The sequence below is a fragment of the Lissotriton vulgaris genome, chromosome 3_2 (genome assembly GCF_964263255.1).
Source record: "Lissotriton vulgaris chromosome 3_2, aLisVul1.2, whole genome shotgun sequence".
Taxonomy (NCBI): domain Eukaryota; kingdom Metazoa; phylum Chordata; class Amphibia; order Caudata; family Salamandridae; genus Lissotriton; species Lissotriton vulgaris.
Genome location: NC_141690.1, coordinates 14,067,000 through 14,080,705, shown reverse-complemented (window position 1 = coordinate 14,080,705; position 13,706 = coordinate 14,067,000). Strand labels below are relative to the sequence as shown.

General features: G+C 42.0%; 1 protein-coding gene across 1 annotated transcript in view; it reads left to right on the top strand.

Moving 5' to 3' along the window:
- The window catches only part of FAM114A1 (family with sequence similarity 114 member A1), a 226,055-nt gene that overhangs the window by 38,626 nt on the left and 173,723 nt on the right, over positions 1–13,706 (top strand). Inside the window, exon 4 of the mRNA XM_086963982.1 lies at positions 6,154–6,261. Coding sequence (XP_086820108.1) covers positions 6,154–6,261 — 108 coding nt within the window. The remainder of the gene's footprint in view (positions 1–6,153; positions 6,262–13,706) is intronic.

The following is a 13,706-nucleotide window of genomic DNA, read 5'->3' as shown; positions in this document are numbered from 1 at the left end:
TTTCATCCCACTATTTTTGTTTTTGTGTCATCACAGAAGGGTAGTCCTCATATGCTATTCAGCCTTGGTCCTGCTTCAGTAGGAACCATCAACCACAAACCGCAATGCCGCATCCCCTCTGCACAGGAGCACACACCAACCCAGTCCAGTTTTTCTCTTGTAGGGCCTCATCAGTGAAGTGCATTTTGAGAACCTAAGATGCAGCAGCAATGATTATAGCCTAGCTACTTGTGGTGTTGTTTTTACTCTAATGTTCATTTTCCTATAGATATTTCAAACCATTATTTTGCTTTTCTGGTATAAGTATTACAACAGCTAAATATAATTTATGAATAGTAAAGCAGTCATCGTGATTCCACGTCACATTTCAGAGTGAATAAATACACTAGTGTGTACATTATTTGTCTTCAGTTACTTGAATCCCTGAACAGAATCAGACATTGAGCTTTTCTAAACAGTCTTCAAAAGCCATCTCATTGATAATGTGTCTAAAATGTGAATTTATTAAATGAGAGATTGCCCTATATGCTCGTACTGAAAAATCTTTCATACAAATAGAAGTTGTCAACATTGGCACGTCAGATTTTTCCTTCTGGAAGCTGATAACCCTAGCAATATTGTGTCCCTGGTCCATCACCTTGAGCAGTCACGAGTTGTTCTAGATCCGGTTCCTCATTGTCTTTAATTCTTTAAAAAGTTCATGCTCTGTCTTTAATTCTTTAAAAAGTTCCTGCTCTGGCTGTAATTCTTTATAAAGTTCATGCTCTGGCTTTAATTCTTGTCACATGAGATTAGAGCATGTGAATCAGACAGAAGCCGCATGAAGGCTCGGATTGTTTTATTTGCACTCAAGGATACAAGAGAACTTCAAGCTGAGCCAGGCATCTGGCTCAAACTTAGCTCGAGCTCTCTCACATGCTCACTTCTGTCACATTGTGACAATTATAGGGACAAAGGCATATGAAGGGCATCATTTGTCCATCAAACAATCTGGTGAATCTGGAGTACTAATACCAAAGAGTAGGACACCTTGTTTTAAGGTCCATAGCTTTCTTACGCCATCACATTTTAGTGAGTGCACTGTGAGACTGGTTGTTTTCTCCCACAAGAGTAAAATCAAAGGATTTTTCGGTTACAGTCATGTTTTCCTATGAGATACCTACTACCAGTATTTTAGTTTGAATTGAGTTTTTCCTAGCTCTGTAATAAAAACAGGGAACATAGAAATAAGTTTCAAAAAGTGATTTCAAGAGCACGCAATTTGTCACAAGAGGATGCTAGAAGTAATAAAAAGCACATTTTCTGGTTCCATAGTTTTCATCTTGCTCATTACAAAAGTGGAGTGTGAGTGATTCTGACAGTAAGATTGAGGGACTACTCTCACCAAAGAAAAAACACTGTCTTGTGAAACTTGCCCAGACTTTTAATACAGAGTTCACAATCCGCATCAGTGGGGAAAGTGGTAAATCCAGGATTAAACATCAAATGTCCTAGTGCCATGGCTTATATTTTCCCACTGTACCACATCTATCGGCGGAGGTTGGGTGTTTGTGTCTGCCCATCTCAGATAATTGCATACCTTGTTGAGGGGTCTCTATTAAGGATTTTTATGGCACTCACTACTTTGGCTGAGCCTGTTTCTAAAAACTCCCAAAATGTACAGATAAGAGACTAAAAGGAGATTGTGAGGCCCAAGCTTCTATTTTATTCCAATCCAATAATCAAGTTGCTTCCTTTGTACACCTGACTCACCAAAGGACTTGAAAGCAGGCAGAGAAGACTTACTCCTGGGTGAGGTAGAGCAATAGTAACTCAGATACAACATAACATAGTAATGTTAAATCTACATCTCTCTTAGTGACTAGGCCTACTTTAGTGGCCAGTATGGAATGAAACCCTCAAAATAAATCCATGGCTCACAGACCACACATCGTGATCATGCTTTCCTCCCTGAAGCTGACCTTACACCCCATCTCCCTAATCTCCCTAAACTCTGCCCTGCTGGCATCATTATGGCTCTCAGTCACACCACATACCATACTTTTTGCCCCTGGGAACATTTGATGTGCTAGATCCTCTTTTGCATTTGGCCAGTAGGTGTCCCCTCACCATTTGCATGAGCACAGCAGCTGCAGAGTCAGCATCCTACTGATAGACAGGATCCCCGTGTTGACGTCCTTCCTGTGACATGTTTCTCATGTGTACTAATTCACCGCACTTCCCTCAAGAATCCTTTGTTTTACCAAGGGCTTCCTTAATGTAATGAATCCTCTCCTCAGATAAGGCATGTGTGCTACTCCCTGGTAATCCCTCAGATTACAGAGCAGAGATTTGGACAAGCGAGAGAGTAATCATAGTATAAAAGCAAAGACGGGGAAAGGTTAAGAAGGCTGGACTGCGGTACTAGACGGCTCAAGTGGTCGTTCTCTGCTGTCAATACCTGTGTTCATGTTTTTCTTCATCTACTTTGCTGGGATTAAAATATCTTGGACACTGGTCTGTGTCCAAGATGAATAACCTTAACTCAACTAATTGGCAGTCACGCTTAAATGCCTTTAGTGATCCTTTAAGTAAAGGGTGGCTGAAGATGCTTTAGATTTAGAGACGTTTATGGTTGTGAGTGTTCATGTTGGTAAGCTTACTCTCCCACTAGTCAGTGTTCATAATGTGCTTCTACTGATTTAAGGCAATAAAAATAAAGTTAATTTTGGGCTAGTATTTCAACGGACTGAGTGAGGTACATTTACCAACACATTTATGAAATTACTCTATATTGAAGAATAACAAGTTGTATGTGTTGTGTGTTTTTTCCACTAGAGATTTCTGAAAAAATCTGTGAACTGTATATGTATCATTCCTTTAGCAGTATGGCATTCTATATTCTGTTGGCTGTCATTCGTAAATTTCCTTGCAAGTCATCCTGTGGCAATGCAAGAGAGGTTACACAATTAAGGCGTCTGAAAGGACAACGCCTAAAAATGTACTTCATACTTAGTGGCAAAAATAATGTAATCACATTTTGAAAAAACGCTACTGTAGACAATCACTTCCTCCTCCTACTGCATTGTATCTTATGCTATGACCCTATAACAACAAAGATATCAGGATAACCTTCTATTTCAGTAATATCTTTCCTGAGCTAGAAGATGTACATACAACTTTCCCTTTCTTGACCTTATTCATATACTTCTCAACCTATTTATTGTGAAATGTATAGGCCTCTTTTGAGTGTGGTGTGAACAACAAGGCCCCCCGATGCGGAATGATAGTTCCTTGGGACCGGGATAAAGACAGTGTGTATATCTTAGCAACAAATTCACAAGTAAGAGGGAAGGTAGTGCTAACAAGAAAACACTAATACAATACAATATAAAAAACTTAGTTATATTTAATAGATATTCATATTAAAAACAACATGTCTTGCAAAATCAACAAAACATAACAATCAATAACACACACATAATTGTACATAGATATCACAGAATTTGTAAGGTTAATCAAAAAATTTAAAGAGAACAAGGAGTGACAAACAGAATATATCCAACGCGCGTTTCGGCGTTTCAAAGACGCCTTCTTCAGGAGCCACAAGTATGTCTGTAAAAATATATAAGAAACAACATATACACATAATCAATAACATCAATGACACATTTTAAAATTTAATCATTTTATCACCTTTTAAATCAAAACATTTTAAAACCTTATTTGCACAACCAGTATCAGGCAAATAACATTGCCTGACAAGTTCCCTGAAGAGCACAAGTTCCCTCTTTACTACAGTAATGCAAGCAAATATCAGAACACATTATAGTCATGATAAAGTTATATTTGAGCAGTCGTTATCCAAAAAATTCTTCTGAAAAGGCAATGGATCAAAAGCCCTCCCACCATTAAGTTGGCAAGAATTATGGCGGGGGTGAGGATGTCAGGGCAGTCAAGATACATGGTGATTATCAAAATAGGCCAATAACTTTAATTCCAATCTGTCTGTACTACTAATATCAGTCGCATTTATATGTAGATAAATATCAGCTATAGAGTGTACAGTTTAACACACTGTGAAAAGGGAGGAAATATCAGTTCTATAACAGATTCATAGATTGGAGAGCACTTATGTGCTAAGAACACCGATCCTGATAGCATTATCGTGCTGTGATAGGAAGCCTTTAGATTAATTAGATGTTAGTTCCAAATCCAATGAAAGAAGTAGGATGCCCTACTATAAGTACAATCTTCTTTCTATTTATCAATCTTGACTGCCCTGACATCCTCACCCCCTGCCATAATTCTTGCCAACTTAAAGGTGGGAGGGCTTTTGATCCATTGCCTTTTCAGAAGAATTTTTTGGATAACGACTGCTCAAATATAACTTTATCATGACTATAATGTGTTCTGATATTTGCTTGCATTACTGTAGTAAAGAGGGAACTTGTGCTCTTCAGGGAACTTGTCAGGCAATGTTATTTGCCTGATACTGGTTGTGCAAATAAGGTTTTAAAATGTTTTGATTTAAAAGGTGATAAAATGATTACATTTTAAAATGTGTCATTAGATGTTATTGATTATGTGTATATGTTGTTTCTTATATATTTTTACAGACATACTTGTGGTTTCTGAAGAAGGCGTCTTTGAAACGCCGAAACGCGCGTCGGAAATATTCTGTTTGCCACTCCTTGTTCTCTTTTAATTTTTTGATTAACCTTATAAATTCTGTGATATCTATGTACAATTATGTGTGTGTTATTGATTGTTATGTTTTGTTGATTTTGCAAGACATGCTGTTTTTAATATGAATATCTATTAAATATAACTAAGTTTTTTATATTGTATTGTATTAGTGTTTTCTTGTTAGCACTACCTTCCCTCTTACTTGTGAATTTGTTGCTAAGATATACACACTGTACGGCCTCTTTTGAAACTTCACTATAGAAATACTTCCTGTTACATTGGAACTGCCTGGTGTGCTTCCATGTCGTTACGTTTACAAGTTTGTATACACAGCGGGAATGGGGTCATTTCCTCTTGCAGGGACTAGACCTGCCGCGTCATGTTTGTGGGTATGATTAAACGTTTATTCCTGCCCTCAGTCACAGCTGACTGTGGTGTAGCCACTGAGTTGTCAATAACAGATACGTGAGGGTACACATCTAGTCACAGCCAGCTGCACTTTCCAAACTCTACAAATGTTACAAAGTCAAGAATCCAGTGGCCAAAGGACACACATGGCCAAAGATGTTGCTTCTTACTCAGCAGTGAATCAAGTGGGGCTCGTCCTTCGAATTTCCAAGCAGCTGGATGGGAGCCCAGTGTGATGCTCTGATGATATGGGATTTGAGGGGGTGGGGAAGGAAGTAGTGCTATAGGGAAATGGGGTCACCGACTATACAATATGAGGTCATGGAGGCCGCAAGGATTCCTTGAACACCTGCATTATGGACTAATGATGAATTCCCCACACATTATCAGCTACCCAGTAAACGATGGGCATGAACTTTCCTGCAGCATCACATCAGCCGGTGGAGTATCAGAAGAAGCCCAGGATAAAAAGGTGCAAAGTGTTAGTGGCTGCAAACCCTTTATGAGACGAGAGGCTGTGACCTGACTGCAGAGCGAATAGCCCTCCATGGAGAAATGTTTCTCGGTAGACTAAGATCTAAGCCATGGTCGGACTAGTACAAAAAAAACAGGCCCGGCACCAAATAAAAGTGGCCCAATTAATGAATCAGATGCCTAAAAAAATGGCCCCCGTTTACAAATCAGGGACTTTCTAAACTCGTATAGGCCAGCAGTATAGGTGTTTTGCTAGGTATGGGACACTGCATGCGTTTATACTTGCTACTGTCAATATTTGTAGCAATACCAGAAAAATCAACAGTAAAAACAGGCCGACAGAACACAAAACATACCCACAAACAGCCGTACACTGATCTGTGAGGCAAACTCTATGCCCCATAGGTCAGTCCAACCCTGAACAAAACTACTGAAAACCGAACAGTAGAACAAACTAGTAAAAATCTATTTGAAATTGCAGTGGCTCATATATTTAACCTGTCTTCCTCAAGTAAAACGTTATGGTCAGCGTATTTTTAATGCAGTGCGGTTGCATTTTCTTGCTGCTTTTTCTGACAGCAGTTTCATTACTTTTCACAACAGGTCATGGATTGACAGCGGTTAAGGAAAAAGCTGGAGCTACACTTGGAATTCATAGCACACCTCCTCATGAAGATACGTGTTCTGACACCTCTGAAACTGCAAAAGCAGGTACTTTTGTACAGTTCAAATATTTATTTGAGTTGTCTGATTTCTTTAGGGTCTCAAGTTGCAAGAACTAGAATGTGCATATAAAGCCTTTTATTCTCAAATCTTCTCGGGGTGCCTAAAAGATTGAGTGTCTGTTCTTATTAGGCCGTCAGACTTCTATTAATTCTTGCGCGATATCTGGTACAAATTAATGAATATCTGCATAATGTAACGGATATCTTTCTGCCAAGAAATCAGTCGTAAAAACGCGCGCTTAATGGGATCAAGTGTAGTTATTTCCTCGTCGCCACCTGTAACTTTTTTCATCACCCTTAGTTATCAACAGTGGCAAGAGGTCCTAAGTCGCAGTATGTCATTGCATGCAAACAGATGAGTTGTTACTGGTACTTTTGTTTTTTTAGTAGTAGTAAAAGCTTTTATTCGACATTTTTGTCATTAAGCCAACATACATGTAATACACATACTGTTTCATAAAATAAAAATTTGTTACAGTGAATACAAACTTTAAAAACATTCATGTTGTGCAATAGCGCTAATTAGACAAATTGCAATTCTGGGCTTATTCATTAATCATGGGTTTTAAGGGGGATATACATACCAGGGTTTTATACTCGACTAGTTCAATCAACTTTTTTTTTTGTGTCTCTTTAAAACAGTTTATATACAATAGTAAAAATATTAAAAGACTAATATTAAAATCAATTAATCTTAAAATGGTAATCCAAGCTTCTTTCTAATTATACAAACACCATGGAGAAACCTACTCAGACCAAACACCAATAGCCTACTGTTAGAGGATCTGAGTATGCGTTCTGCCTCTTTGAATGAACGTGTCCCCATAGTTTTACATAGAGGCATGATCCATTTTTTTCGAGATTTAACGTATAATGGACAAAAGAAGAGGATATGAGCCTCATCTTCTTTCTGGTTTAATACACATGAAGTACAATGAGGATCTTTACTTACTCCTCCCCACCGGAAGGAATTTGATTTAATCTGTAACACTCCATATCTAAATTTGAGGAAGACAGATTTAGCCAGGGGTGGCTCAATTTCATCCATAAAAAGTTCAAATGACGGAAGATCCTTGAATTGCAAGAATGTGGACGTCAGTTGTCCAGTGGCACGTTCATATATATGATTATTCACATAGTTCCAGTAGGCAGATTTTACCTGGATCTTACAACTATTAGGCAAGGTGATAGATACAGCTGGTGTTTCCCAGTAGTGTGATAGGCCTATTACTTTAAACCAGTGGGACACATGTCTCAGCCACTTAATTGTATTGAATGAATCTAATTCCATAATTTCCAATAAGCCTGCTCTATAGTTACTTAGTTCTGGGGTAGACCATAATCGCACCCAATAAAGCAATGGTCGCAAAAAACACAAGAAATCAGTGCGCTTTACATCAATGTCTAAGTAGAGTGGCACCAAAGGTGTTCTTTGGGGCAGTCTGAGTAGGCGTCTGAAAAACTTGTTTTCTACAACGTCAAATGTTTTTATAGAATAAGGCCCCCAAATTTCGGCCCCATACAGGGCGGCGGATTGGGCTTTTGCTTGGAACACGTCAATCGCAGGTGTAATAGCTTTAGATGTACTCCCACCGTGAATCTTTAAGATGGGCAATGAATTCTGTGTAAGTGTTAGCCTGCTTTTGTCGAGTTGGTTCGCCCAAGACATTCTGCTATCCAGCCTAATGCCCAGATAGTCAAATGACTCCACATATTCAAGTTTGTTATTATTTAGGACCAAGTTCTTCTTAAAGGATTTGGAGGGATTAATTGCCATATATTTCGTTTTGGATGAATTTATTTCTAACCCCTTCATTACACAATAACTATTAAATTTGTTTATTAGATTTTGCAAGCCTTTCGGAGTTTGGGATATGAGGATGGTATCATCCGCGAATAGTAATGCAGTGACAGCCTCGCTGCACAGTTTGGGCGAATCATGATTGCATTGAGCTAAGTAATGGGGGATATCATTTACGAACAATGAAAAGAGGGTTGGTGCTAGAACGCACCCTTGTCTCACACCTCTTTTCACTGGGATGGATCGGGTGAGTTCTCCATTTCTACCCCACCTTACTTTAGCAAAATTATCTTTATGCAATTTTATAAGATTACCCAACAAATCATCCGGGACGCCCATCTTTTTTAGGCACTCCCATAACAAGTGGCGGGGGACAAGATCGAACGCAGAGCGTAGGTCCATAAATGCAACATATATGCTACTCTTCTTAATATTAACATACTTCCAGCATATACACATAAATCTATACACTTGGTCCACAGTGCTAGTCTTGGATCTGAACCCTGCTTGATAATTAGATAAAATTTCAGAGTCATCAATCCATATTAAAAGCCGATTTAAAATGTGTCTAGCAAAAATTTTCTGTAAAATATCGATTAAACTAATCGGTCTATAGTTCCCTGGATTGTAACGATCCCCTTTTTTGTAGATAGTTATAATTTCCGCCCCTTTCCATGTTTCAGGGATTGGGGTGCCCAATAAAATTGAATTGCACAAAAAGTTTATGTACGGGCTCCATACCTCCAAATTATGGGTGAACAAGTCGCCAGGTAACTTGTCCGGACCTGGAGCTTTCCCTGCCTTAACTGCTTTTATGGCACAGAGAGTTTCATTAATACTAAATTGCACCGGAGTTGTGCACTGAGTAAGAAACCCGGGGTCATTATATACACCAGAGGACCCTACTTGATCATACAAACCCACAAAATGGTCAAACCAAACCTTTTCATCCAGAAAGAAATCCCTATTGGAACAGCCTTTTTTGTTATTTTTGGCTATTAAATTCCAGAAAGTGCATTGATCATGTCTCCTAGCTGCACTCAAAAGTTCTTCCCAGTTTTGATCGTCCCATTCCCTTTTTGCATTAAACATAAGGGTTTTATAAGCTTTCCTACACTCTCTAACCCGCATCTGATCTTTAGATTTCACTGCAGTTATTAAGTTCGATTTTGCTATACTGCACTGTTCGTTGTACCAAGGCGTTTCTAGTTCCAGTTGCCTATTTACATTAACTTTTTTAGTAGTACAACATTTACTCAGGAGGGGAGTTAGAGATTCCACTAGGTGATAATGCATTTCCAAAACCTCGTGGGATCCCAGCCTTATGTTTGCATATTGGGGGACGATATCTGAGAAGATGTTGTAAATCCCCATGAGTGTCTCTTCTTTTGCTAGAATGTGGGGCCATTTAATTGCCTTCCTATTATTAGAAATAGCAACCTCAGCTACCCCGCTCTCAATTTCCGTCCCGCAGTCTTGCGTCAAAAAAGGGTCAGCTAATAGTCCTAACTGTAAGGGGAAGTGGTCACTTTCGGGTCTGATCACAACCTTGAAGGCCAACAATAGGTACCAGAGGTTTATAGAAATTAACATAAAATCGATCAGGGATTTAGACAAACCTTTACTAAAAGTAAAATTGGCCGGTTTATCTGGGTTTAATCGACCATTACATGCCCGCAATCCATACGATACAGTCAGTTCATAAATTTGCATAGCAGCCACTGAACATTTTACAAGTTTTGTATTATCTAAGGGGGGGATGTCAAGCGCTCTATCTTCTATTTCTAGTAATTTTTCGAGCCCCACTATGGGTTCGAACTGGCAGTTGAAGTCCCCACCTATGTATATTTTGGAATCCGGCTCTATGTTTACTAAGTAAGAACTGAGTTGTTCAATAACCAATGATGCCTTATTTCGTGGGGAGGGTCTATTATAAACATTTATCATATATACATCTCCCATATTTTTCGTGGTTATCTTAACACCTAGTAAGTCTTTAGAGGGAAAGTACAGTGGTGATACAACAACGTCCAGGGAGATACTTGTCCATATTATTAGACCCCCAGAGGGTCTACCTCTTAATGATGGAATTGCCCCCTTGAAGAACGTTTTGAAGCCAAGTCTATGTATAATATTGGTGGCCCATGTTTCCTGCATAAGTATGATGTCATGCTCCTCGATGAAGGAGCTCCAGTTTCTGTCGCACAGGTTCCTGGACAACCCTGCAATGTTCCATGACAAGATCTTTAGGTCACGCTTTGGCTTGCGGGGTTCATGACCAATGGGTTCTTGATCAATTAGGTGGCTTATAGCCAAGAGGTGGCTCTCCTTGGGGACCTCCGGGATTGTCAGTGTAACTGCCTGAGACCAATGAACTTGATTGTGCAAGGGACGTGGAAGGGAGCCGTGGCCCCCAGTGCTGCCTTCAGCGATTGCGGCTTTCCCTGCCTGCAGATCCTTATGGAATTGGTGGGCAGGCAGACCTTTGGGTGCAACCTCTTTGTTTGTTTGTCAGTAACCCCACCATGACCAGTTCTTATCTGACCCTGCGATTAACGGTGGTATTCTTTCAAGTGGTGTCGGAGGGTCAAAAAAGGAATATTTGTTAGTCGTCATCCTATGTTGAAGTGGAACTCTGCTTGTCTGTTCCCCTTGCATCAGGTAGAAATAACTAAGGTCGCAGGTCCCAATTCCTCTATTGTTGCTGCATGGCTGTTGGCTATAGACAAGTTGGGCAACAGAGGGGTCTTTAAAGTTCACCAGGATACAATCTCCTTCAATGTCTTTTAATCTTGTTCCCACCCAACTAACTCTTCGGACGTGGATAACCTGGCAATTTACTGTGTAGGGCAGAGGTCTATTTTCTTTTAGCCAATATAAGGTCTTATTTTTTAGCTCGTCGTATGACTCCCTTTTATTTGGTTTTAGTTGTGGAACCCCAGTGAGAACTACCACATACGGTTGGCATCCTGGTGGAAGATGTGCATTGTAAGCCCTTTTGGGCTTATGCGGAACAGTGCTACAGTCAGATGTTTGGGCATTGATGTTATTGCAAGTGGCTGCAGCTTGCGTTCCCTTTGTTGGATTAGCAGGTGCCTTGGTTTCCAGAGTGGTAGACTTTGATGTATGTTTAATTTTACGTGGAGCCGGTTTTGGTGGGTCAGCCGGTTTCGGTCTATCACTGGTTATTGAGTTTTTCGGGGACTCCATACCTGGTCTTTCCTGCACAGTATTTGACCTACTCGAGGCCGCCTGCTTTTTTGAGTTCATTGCCCTGTCTTTCATAGCTGGACCAGGTTGATGTGCTGGTCTAGGTGACATTGGACTTTTTTCCGATCTTTCAGATTCTTGATCAATCTTGGAGTGAAGTTTTACCAGCGTTTTCAGGGCAAAAAAATTATCCAAAGATGTTTGTTCGAATTTGTCCAAACGGTCCATTAGCCTTTCCAGTTTTACTGTTACTGGCTGTAATAGTGATGTCATAAGTGAAAGAATTTCTTCCATCAGCTTCCCTGGTGCCGGTTTTTCTACAGAGTTGTTGGCTGATTCTATAGTAACAACTGTGTCAGCATGATCGCTTGTTTTATTATGCTCCGTGAATTCTCCATGCTCATCCCCGTTGTTCATGAGAGGGTTTGCTACTTCTTGGCTCTGGTCACCTACATTCATGAAGTTCTTACGTATTCTTTTTAGGGTTTTTAATCTATACGCTTTGCGAGGGGTGACCGGTCTTTTCCTTTTAGCAGCTGTTGTTCGCCCTGTCATCTTGGGAGGTGATTTGAGGGGGTGGACAGAGGGAGCGTCATGTATCATTACTAAGGGTAAGGACAATGGTACTGAGGTTTGAGTGTTGTTTTTTTGAATGTTCGTTGGAGATTTTTGTAGGGGTGCCTGGTCAGATGTGATTTCATGAAAGTCACTAGCCCGTCGTGTATCGATGACACATGGTTGTGTGTCACTAGGAATGGCAGCAGTGATAGAGTCGGCTGGTATGAGGCTATGTATTGGTGATTTAGCCTGTGCGAGGGACCCCATAGAGGATCGTTTATGAGCCAGATATTCCTGTGACAGTCTGCGTTCTGCTAGTATGATCTCCTTTTCTACCACTGACACCGCACGGGTTATGAAATTGTCCATAGTCCCTAACGTGGTGTTTCCCCCCTTTCGTGAGCATCTGCCTGAGCGTGTTGCCATTGGTGATATTGCAGACATGAGCTACTCGTTTTACAATGGACAAAAGGCTTACCGAAGTTGTTAGGGGGGTGGCCCGTCCCGGCCCCTGCTGGCCCCGGACGGCCACAGACGGCCCGCCCTTTGCCCGGGCTTCGCCCGGCGTCCCGCTTGCGTCCCGCAAGACGGGCTCACGCTTTATGATGTAGGCGAGGCGGTGGTGGGCGGGGCACTCAGGGGGGCGCTGACCAGATGTCAGGTGGTCACGCAGGGACTCCTGGGATAGTGAGTCCCTGCCGCGCTACCCCTGCAGCCTCCTTAGGTGTTTGTTTCCCACGTCGTTACCTCGGGCAGCAGGCAGGATCCACACTGGATAGCGTTGGTTAGACCACCCACAAAGACAAGGCGGCGAAGCGGCTCCCGCGCAGCGGGAGCGGCGAGCAGTGGGATGAAGGGTTAAAGGCTCCAAGGGCTCCAAGGTTCCACAGCGTCTCTCTGCCGTTTCCGTGGGACACACAGTGTAGGTGGGTCCACTTCCTTAAATCAAACTGCCGGTGGTGGGCGGGGCACTCAGGGGGGCGCTGACCAGATGTCAGGTGGTCACGCAGGGACTCCTGGGATAGTGAGTCCCTGCCGCGCTACCCCTGCAGCCTCCTTAGGTGTTTGTTTCCCACGTCGTTACCTCGGGCAGCAGGCAGGATCCACACTGGATAGCGTTGGTTAGACCACCCACAAAGACAAGGCGGCGAAGCGGCTCCCGCGCAGCGGGAGCGGCGAGCAGTGGGATGAAGGGTTAAAGGCTCCAAGGGCTCCAAGGTTCCACAGCGTCTCTCTGCCGTTTCCGTGGGACACACAGTGTAGGTGGGTCCACTTCCTTAAATCAAACTGCCGATGGTGGGCGGGGCACTCAGGGGGGCGCTGACCAGATGTCAGGTGGTCACGCAGGGACTCCTGGGATAGTGAGTCCCTGCCGCGCTACCCCTGCAGCCTCCTTAGGTGTTTGTTTCCCACGTCGTTACCTCGGGCAGCAGGCAGGATCCACACTGGATAGCGTTGGTTAGACCACCCACAAAGACAAGGCGGCGAAGCGGCTCCCGCGCAGCGGGAGCGGCGAGCAGTGGGATGAAGGGTTAAAGGCTCCAAGGGCTCCAAGGTTCCACAGCGTCTCTCTGCCGTTTCCGTGGGATTGCAGTGTGTGCGTGGTTGCAAAGGGTTATTACAATGAATGCCCCACCCTCGTGTCTGAGTCATGACTGATGCAACATTTCCACTAGGTAGACACTTTGCAAATATTTGCCAGTAGAATCTTAACCCTAAGAGCAGTGATTGTTGCTGCCTTTCAGATTCTTTGTGATAACTTCCCCTTCTGTCACACAGCCAGCCACCAGAACAGGTGCCTGTTTTTCTTAAACTGTTCATCTTCTGCAGTTTATATCACCCAGGATGTTCCATTATTGATT